The sequence below is a fragment of the Labrus mixtus genome, chromosome 23 (assembly GCF_963584025.1).
Source record: "Labrus mixtus chromosome 23, fLabMix1.1, whole genome shotgun sequence".
Classification (NCBI taxonomy): Eukaryota; Metazoa; Chordata; class Actinopteri; order Labriformes; family Labridae; genus Labrus; species Labrus mixtus.
The window spans coordinates 2103264-2113253 of NC_083634.1; the positions used below are offsets into that span (position 1 = coordinate 2103264).

At 41.1% G+C, this 9990-nt stretch overlaps 1 protein-coding gene across 1 annotated transcript; it reads left to right on the forward strand.

The window, feature by feature from the left end:
* The first annotated feature begins 883 nt into the window (after nucleotides 1-883).
* tmem256 (transmembrane protein 256) lies at nucleotides 884-4363 on the forward strand. Its single transcript, XM_061031549.1, has 4 exons — nucleotides 884-1076; nucleotides 1516-1553; nucleotides 2477-2557; nucleotides 3646-4363. Exons 1-4 carry the CDS (start codon nucleotides 899-901, stop codon nucleotides 3787-3789), a joined length of 441 nt encoding a protein of 146 aa, XP_060887532.1. The 5' UTR covers nucleotides 884-898; the 3' UTR covers nucleotides 3790-4363.
* Nucleotides 4364-9990: the final 5627 nt, after the last annotated feature.

Genomic DNA, 9990 nt, shown 5'->3' on the forward strand with positions numbered 1-9990 from the left:
GAAAATTAATTATTCATAGCAAAGAGGCACGATAGTGTAATTCTGGGCTGCCATGAATAATGCATTTAAAATGTGAGGTCTTACATGTAAACAAAGCAGAGGAAAAAAGAAATTGAACAAAAACGTGTTTGATTTTCTTTTCCATTTGCAAAGTATAGGTCACTGAAAAACAGTGTGTTTTTGTTCACCTGTGAGAGCAACACTCCACATTAAAGCAAAACAACAAGAACAATATGATGATGAAATGAAATGTCCTTATACATCTTCAGTCTTCTTCAGTATGACTACAGAGCTTTGAAAGTCACAACTGACCGACCAGGGAGCACATAGGCCAACCCACAGCAAAAGTAAGAGGCCAGGCAGCGTTACATTGCTGCTCAAGTGGCATGTCAGCATCGGAGCAACTTTATAGAGTTGTACAATTTGCCCTGGGGCTGAAACTGTGGCACGGAATTCGCCATTTTGGGTCAAACCCTCAAAGCGGATAACGGCAGTGCTACTCTTGGGAGCAGCCAGCAGGAGCCCGGTGTCATCTGTAGATTGTGCTGCGTTCAACGACCCAGAGGAATGTCGTAATTATATTTGTAAAATATTGAAGGGACGTGAGACTTGCTTCTTTGTTTTGACATTGCTGAAGTAAGTTGGAAATTTTTTGTGTCGTGTTAACTTTGCTAAGTAATTTCGTTAAGAGGCAATTGTACAAATCAGCGAGGAGCAGAAGAAAAAGTACATATATGAACACATTCGTGGGAAAATGACTCTCAAGCTGTTTACAACTCGTCCCTTTACTTGATTATTTTTTTTACAATATATTATATGTCCTGTTGTAGGCTATTTCGTTAATGTTTTGTTTTATTTGTTTAGCCAACTGTCTGATAACATAACGGCCTAATCTGTCATGTCGATACCCACATGTCGGAGCTTTATAACAGACATTGAACGCAGCATCACCACGAGTCTTCCGCTTGTCGGCTCTTCGACACAGCACAAAAACATGAGCGCGTCTGTTGTTGTCCGGAGGTTAGCAGCTCTGTCCGGGGCTTCGGCCGTGGCAGCCGGGGCGTACGGGGCTCACGGTAGGACCTGCTCTTCACATATTTTGCCTCCTCATGCACAATGTCTGTCACTTGGTTTGAGAGCAAAACACTGTAAGGAAAGGTTGTCATGTCAGCGCATACTACGCCAGACTCCGTTTCCCAAAATGCTAAGTTTAGTTTTTATACCTTGTTATCACAACCCGGAAACACTTTCATGATAAAAAACGCTTGATGATTATGTTGAATATGCAAATGAATAATTCGGCATCCAAATGAACCATCTAGCTGCACCATATGTTTTGTAAAATAAACAATTGTGTAATCAAGGTGACCCGCCTCCAAAGTGTCATGGTGGCAGGCGGCTTATTGAAGAGTGTGTTAATGGTAAAGCTGCTGTCAGAAATACATGCTGGTGTGTTTGCATACATATTCAGATATTACATGCAAGCTGAACTGTTTTCATTTCCTCTTGTTTCAGGATTCAAAAACAGCGACCCTGATGATTACCAAAGAGTGGTACGTGAACATCAGCAGACTGTTTTTTGTTATAATCAACATGCCAGTGACATGAAGTAGAACATTTTTCAAAAGTTTTATTTAGCCTACTCATACCAGTCTTTACTCAAAACACGAGTTTGAGATATGTAATGTAAATGTGTTGACCTGGACTATTTCAAGAAAACATTAGATTTTTTTTTTTTTTATTTGAGTTCTGAGTTTCAATTTCAATCACGATTTTGGCTTCCCACAATCATGAAAACTAAGGATGTACCGATCCACTTTTTTCAGATCTGATTCGATTCCTGTACATTTGTACCAACAGAAACTAATTCAGATATTTTTTTAATAACGTTATTGTTGTTCTTGGTATTATGTAAGGCTACCCAAAGCTGTCGTAACCCTGAATGTACCATTGCATTTATTATTCAAAAAGCAAATAAATATTAATAATAAATATCTGTAAAAATGTAGATGATTCTAAATAAATATCTGTTTGAACTTGCTGTGCTGGTTTGCACTTAGAGGTAACAACAACTGTAAGGTTTTCAAATTAAATATTTTAAACTGAAGTGTAAGAATTGTACTTTTTATCATATAGAAGGAGCTGTCTCCATCTTGATGTAGAAGCTGTTATTTTTTTTTGGCGCCCATTCAACTGAGGGTGCAGAAATGTAACCCTGGTATAATTCGGCCTGAACATACTGGATAACCTTTTTTTAAATAAATATATTTTTTAACTGATGGGATACACTGTCATGACCCTATGTTCTTAAACCTCCCCCTCCTCTTATACTGGTATCTTACTGGGATATCATTTTGCTGTACATCAAAACTGTCTAGCAGCAGCCCTTGTCAAGATTTTTCCAACAATAATGTAATCACTGAGAGGAAAGTGACTTTAAGAGCGCTGACATTTCTCTCTGCCTTTGCCTCTCCAGCTTTTTGAAACTGCCAACAAGTACCATTTCTACCACAGCCTGGCCCTGCTGGGTGCTGCCCACTCTGGCAAACCTGCCGTGGTGAGTATAAGTGTTTCATACCAACACTTAGGGCTAGATTCACTCAAGCTGGCTTTAAAAAGTGATCCTCCTTGAACTAGTCCAGTAACATAACAGCATATATGTTGGTGTGTGTGTATGTCCTGGTTTATGTCGCATTATTGCAACTTAGTTTTTCCAACACCTGCAAAACCTTGTTTCATTGAAGCTTAAAGGCTGTTTAAAGATTCATTAACCACCTCACATTGAATTGTAAATCAATCGGCCACATGAATAGCATACTAAGTGACGGTGATGGATCAGGACCTCGTTGGCGCTGCGTCAAGTCAAAGATTGCAGAAAGACAAGTTGAGCTATATTACACTCAGGATTTCTAACTTTGGAGACTTCTGTTGAAGACAGGGACTGCATGTGGTATTTGTGCAATAGCTAAGACAATTTGCGTTAACATGAATCTGATCTGAAAAAAAATATGTGTGTACAAATTAACAGTATAGTATATGTCTAGGTTGGAAAAACACATATATTAACAGGTGTGCATCTGATCAAAAAAGGTTGCTGTTCTCCAAAATTCACACAAATGATCACTCAGGTACACACAAGTCCAGAAAAAAAGAACGAGTTACACCCATAGTAATGGTCAGCAGTAGCTCAGTCAGCACCGCAATTCCAGTGTAGGGACTTGGGTTGGGTACCAGAGGGTTGCTGGTTCAAGTGCCGATGCGGACCAAAGAAAAAAAAAGTGGACGTTAGTCTGATTGCTGGAGTGTGCCAGGTCACTTCCTGGGTACTGCTGAGGTGCCCTTTAGGAAGGCACCAAATCCTTAACAGGTCTGCTGCGCTCCCTGTGTAGGAGTGTTTAGCAACCCCCACTCTGCATGTCCACAGGTCCTGTTTGTGAATGCATGAGAAGTCTCTCAATAACAGAGTGTAAAACAGAATACTGCCCTCAAGGATTAATAAATGTGTAAAAAAAAACAAATGTGCATACATCATTTGGTCATCCTTTTCTAATTAATCTAAAATGGTTAATCTGGCATGTTATATTAAAGCATCAGACTTGTTAAAGTTGATTTAAAAAGTCAACATCTTGTGTGTCCTCTGTTCAGGCTGGAGCTCTCCTGATAGCGGGCATGGGGATGTTCTGTGGCTCTCTGTACCACCAGGCCCTGACGGGGGACCCCGGTCTGAGGAAGGTGGCTCCCATGGGGGGCATGGCGATGATCGCCGGCTGGCTGGCCATCATTCTCTGAACTGTAACGGTTCACACTCGTCCACCGCGCCACACTGTGACACTGAAGTGTCACGCTGTGAATGGATGAACTGGAGAGCCTGTGAGAGTTGTCTGGAGAGCCTGTGAGAGTTGTCTGGAGAGCCTGTGAGAGTTGTCTGGAGACGTTTAAAAGCGATGAGTTATGACACCCGTGTAACCGCTCCCCGTCCTGGGCCGAGGGTGTCAGCAGCAGATAAGGTCACGACAGGATTATCACTTTTGTACTTCTGACTGGTGCCCTCTTACTTTTTTTATTTTAGTCACTTTGAATAAGCAATAAATTCAGTATGTCATGCATGATTTATTAATTGACATTTCTCTTGTGTGAGGAAAGAGAAAAAAATACAAGCTAATATACATTCTCCATGCTATACATTCAGTTTGTGCTTTAGTAAAGAACAGTATTCAACTTCATTGTGTATTTTTGCCCTAGTTTCTGACTTCTAGCTGTTATATAGGTTTTATTTAAAGCAGAGATATGACAGAATAGAGTACACAATAATAAAAGACAAATATGAAGGGTTTCAAATGAAATAAAGGAATTTTCTACAATATTTGTTCGTTTGTTTATTCCGCTGATCACCTCCCTTCCTCAGTTTTTCTTGTCCGCTGAAAGAATTAAAAAATGTAAAAAAATGTCCAGATAAAATATAAAAAATAATACATATATTCCTTATGAGGGTGACAGACCTCAGCCTTAAAGATACATTTTTCATTTCAAAAAAGCTTTTGTTATGCTTTTATTTTGAAATTTCTAACTTTTAAACAAAAGGTTCTTTACTCTCTGTTAGGTTACAAACCTGCTTTTATTTAGAAAAATTGAACTGTTTTAAAATAAGGGTTCTTTACTTACTGTTAGGTTACAAACCTGCTTTTATTTTGAATTATAATAAGGAATCTCTAGTAGATCAAAGGTTACAACATTAACTTAACCATGGTAAAAAAAAATACCTTGTTAGGGATCGACAACTAAATAAAAAAAAGTTAAACATTTGATATCACAGGGTGCATATTACTTTTGACTTGTTATCTGAGCTGTCGAGGAGTTTATTAATATTATTGAGCCATTCAAAGGGGGCAACAAGGTCAGGCATTGTGGCTAACCTACGGTGCGCCTAAAGGGATAAAATAGCGTTCAATGAATGGGATTTAAAAAGTCTATGTATTCATTTCAGATCTTAAAGGCGTCACGCCCCAAAAATGAAAATCCATGAAGTTTTCCACATTTAAGCACAAGAGAGATGTAACTGCCAATCAAACACCAAGCCACCCAGCTCCAGTGCTAATTTGGGCTACATGTGTTACAACAAATGACAACTAACTTAGGCTACTGTCAGCTCAACAGGGCTCCAGAGTGTGCCTTCTTCTGAAGAGAGTGGATAAACCCATAGGATTCACCTCGTATGGCGGCTGAAGGAAACGGTTTCTCTCTCTCTCTCTCTTACTCTCTCAGTGCTGAATGTCTTCACAGCCTCAAGCATTTGATCCTTTTAAGTGGCCGAATACAAAGGAGTTCATTACCCATGGCCTCCCCTTAGCCAAGGCCATGTTCAAAACCACTCCGCTTTTCAAATTGAAAGTGAAATCCATTGAAACACTAATTCTCCTTCCTGACTGTAGGCCCGCGAACGGAGACCTTTAGAAAATAGCTGTATAAATCTCCGGGTCAATTTGCAAGGGTCGGCACATAAGCCGAGGCTCAGCTCAGAAGAGAAGGCCCTATTGACTGAACACGATGCCAATGAGCTCTTGATCACGACTCATAAAACCCTCATTAGAATTTAGCAGCTATTGGGGAAATGTTCTGCTGTTCCAGGACCGACCAATCATCCAGCACAAGAAGCTCTGACACCCACAACAACTTGAAAGTTTACACTCCTGACTGAAAGTTTCTGGCTGTTCTGCACTGCAACATCATCACATTTTCCACCATGTGTTAATAGCGGCAACATCACATGATTTCCCTGAAAGGAGATTCTCACCGCTTTCACACAGCGGTTTTATTTTAAGACTATTTATTTCTCTTTTTAGCTGACATTCAGATGTGTCGATGCAGCTGCTGCCAGCACAGCACCTCTGTGTTTAAATCCAACCACATCCCGATGTTCTGCTCTGGCGGACCAAGATTTGACGTGTCAGCACATGAGAGAGGGGAGAAATAGAAAGTGAGATAAAGGGAGACACTTGTGTCTGCTTTAATCTCCTTTACAATAAATATCATTTTTGTTCAGACAAAGCTGTTCAATCTATTTTGTAAACAGCGCTGATCATTTCTTTGCATTAATTTTCTACTTAACATTACAACAAGAAAAATGCTTGTTTAATACTCCTCCAAAAATATATATTAAGTACTTTGTGACATTCATTTTACCATCTACCTGTGTGAGCATGGCTGGATTAATCTATTGCACTGTCTGGGGGCCCCTCCCAGCCCCCTTGACCCCCCCGTCCTTACTTTATGTAGGAATATGAATCATAAGCACATTAGAACAAAAATAAGTCATCAGCTTTATTAGTAACATTTTATAGCTTCTTGACACTTGAAATACAGTTTAACAAACAATCGAAACTTGAGGTATTTTTCACCCGTCGTTTGTTCTTTCAACTGTATCATACAGTCCACATCCAAATGCATTTGTGAAATAGAATATTGAAAAAAAGGGATAATTTCTGAGACTGCGTTTCAACAAAAATGCCAAAAATGACTTAAAAAAACTGATTTCATAAAAACTGGACGATGTCACAATCATCCATCGTGCTGGAGATGGAACACGTTTATTATGATGATTCAATTTGACAGCTTAAATGTTGGTCTCATAACGCAACAGAAGCATACATTACAGTCTCAAGCCGCGCCTTCTGGCAGACGCTAACACAGATGTCAAGAGAGTTGTTGTAGGATTCTCTTTCATTCATTTCATGTATTCACTCTCATTTGTTTTTTAAGGACAGCCATAGTACAAGATTTGAAAGGATTCCTCTCCGGTTAGCCTAGCCTAACATTAAGATTACACAGATGAAGTACACAGCTTGCCTAGCTCCGTACAAAACAATCATCCTGCCACAGGATGAAGCAGTCTCATGAGGCTCAGCTGAGTCTCCTGCTCTTCCATTAGATCCCTCTCCTTTTGACGGAGGGCGTCTTCTTCAGCCCTCAGTTTGGAGATCACTTCTTGGTCCTCCAACACCTTGTCCTCCAGAGACTGGATTTCCTCCACAAGGTCAGGGTGAAGGATGTCAGCCTGCTGTCTCTCAGTGGGAACCTCCCTTTCACACTCTTTGATCCCCTGCTGTTCTTGGACTACAATGTCCTCTCCCCTCTTCTTCAACTTCCCCTTGCTGATTAGATGATCCACTTTCAGCTGCACATACGCTTCTTGAAGAAGTTTCTTTGGCATTTTCTTTGCAGCATCCATCTCCTCAGCTTTTAGCTGTGTGATTTGAGTGTCTTCATTAGTGGGAACTTCTGTACATTTCACCCCCTCAAACTTAATGTTAAAAAAAACGATATAAATAAATTAAAACAAGAACATAATACATGAGAATTTAAAGTGGCAGTAAGCAACATGACCATTCCAACGGAAAACAGCCAACCTGTCTGAATCCCAATCATTCTCCTCTCAGAGTCGCTGTGATTTGATATTTCAACGAAACGTTAATCAAATATTGTTACATACTGTATAGCTTTAAAGAGGACATATTATACCCCTCCTCCACCTTTTCAAACAGTCCCCTGTGGTCTAAATGAAACATCTGTGCTGTGCTTTGGTCAAAATATAACATGAATCAAGCACCAGAGGAGGTTTGTGACCCTGTATAAACCAGCTCTCTCAGAACACTCTGTTTTGGTGTGTGTGTCTCTTTAAATGTAATGAGCTCCCCCACACTCCACCCCTCACTTCCGCGGGCTGTGCCGACGAGTCCAGTTTTGAGCTTCCATGGCAACTCGTCAGTGCGCACCCTGGGAAAAACATGGCCGCCGGAGACAACACAGGAGGGGAGGGGATTTTTGTTTACCAGAAACTGACTGTGACATCACAAGGAGAGCAAATTTGAAACAGAGCATTCTGTGTTGTAAGACTTATGCAGACCCCAAACAAAGGACTGGATAGGTTTATTTCACATGTTGTGGGTCAGTAGACACTCAGGTTACCCAGATATATGTTCAGAAACACTGTACAAGTGGATTATTATAATATGCCCCCTTTAAAGGTGGAGTCAGTAGAATTTACCGGAAACAAAAAGTAATGTCACTCAATCATCACCTATGGGCCTCCATAAATGTGTGGTGGTGCCTGTGTCTGCAGAGACCCTGTCCTCTGCCTGCATTTGGATCTTTTGGTTGGAATGGGATGTTTCTAGGTGAGGAAACGAAATGTCTTTAGGGTTGAGTTTCAAGGCCAACAAATGTTTGCTAAGTGAGATTCTCTCCTCTTTTATGCACTCTATGTTGCCGTTCAATCTGCAGAACTTAAATCAGGAAGCCCTGCAGAAGCCAACCCACTGGCAGTAAGTCTGTCTGGACTTTTGCCTCTGTGCCCGACTGAAGCCTGCTGTTGTGAGCATCAGAGAAAAGAAGAAGCATGGATACTAATAGATATTGTTAATGACACCTTCAGGGACTTCTCCTACATTTCATAAGCTTCCCTCTCCTTTATTTCTCTTGCCCCGCGGACAGACTTAATTACATCAGCTTCTTCTACAGGGGCGCGTCTCCTTGTTGCATTGATTTTCTTGGTCTGGGTCCGGTTTGGTCAAAGATGAAGAGAGTGTTTGTTTTGAGAGTCGTGGTTAAGGTGATGGAGAGCTTATGGGAGCTGAATGTGGAAAGATCCTGGAATGAAACTCTCTACTCGTGGCTATCTTCAATGATTACTCACAGGTACCCCCTCTTATGGAGCAGGGGACGCACAAATATCTACCCAACGACACACACACAGGCAATATATTAAAGTGCATGATGTATAATACACACCACAGAAGGGCCAAATCCTCTTTGGGAGCATCAATCAGGCGACAGCAGCAGCTCGGACTGTGAAGCGGAATGACTATAATGGTCGTCCCAAGCGTTTCCACATCCCGGTCCCTTAGCTGACCCTTCAAAGCCACTTAAATAATGGTCAGCACTATCACACCTTCAGATAGATTACTCCTTCACTTCAATGGACACTGAGGCCCCATCACTATAGCTTCCTTTTCTGCAGCTTTAAACCTTATCATTTCACTTCCATTGTAGCACAGTGATGACAGCCATGCATCAGGGGAACTAAAGGGATGAATCCTATGGGGGGAGCTGCTTTTGTTACCAAATCACCATCTCCACTATCAGAAAGTAGTCTCAGAGAATAATGTCTTGTCTGGGAACTATTATTAGCCAGCTGGGTACCAGACGGTGGATAGTGACACTAGTTGGGTTAGTGCTGCATAAATGTTAACCGCTAATGGCACTGTGATGGTTGACAATAAGATGAATCTGTTGGATTTATGAGTTACCTTTTCTCTAGTGGCCGTAACAGTCACATTGTAATACTACAGAAGATGGAAATATGTGAGAAAACATGCATCGGTGCAGCAACGTATGGATGTGGAAAATGGACTTGAGCTTTAAGTAGCTTTTCCAGTCTTCTGACTACTCAAAGCGCTCACAGTTTTGTCCGCCGCTTGCATTTAATGGTGCTCAATTATGGTGCGCTCTAATTGATAACTCCTTTGTGCGATTGCAAGGGGAGGGGGGTTGTAGGTGTGCTGCTGGAGGAGCGCGGAGGCTTCAGAATAGTGGAGGTGTGGCCAAACAGCAGTTTGTTTTGGTTTTATGCTGGTGCTCAAGGGCGACATCTACTGGATCAAAAAGTCACACATTCTTCCTTTCAAACTCTTGAAGTGTATTTCCTGTGATATCTTAGTACTGAAGGTAATCTTTAGGCATTTTCGGAGTGCAGGAACTTTTTCATAGTTCTAGGAACTGTTGGGACCCTCCCCAAGTATGGCCCCATAGATCACCCACTTCACAGTGAGTTTGACCTTTTACTCTCAGGCCGTCGTTTTAGAGCTCCTGTGAGGAAGACTAAAAGACTCCAGGTCTCATTTTTACCAAATGCAATTAATATGTTAAACAACAATTAGCTATTTGTTGCTCTTGCACTTAAATTGAACATTTGCACACTTCCACTTTGCACTTTAA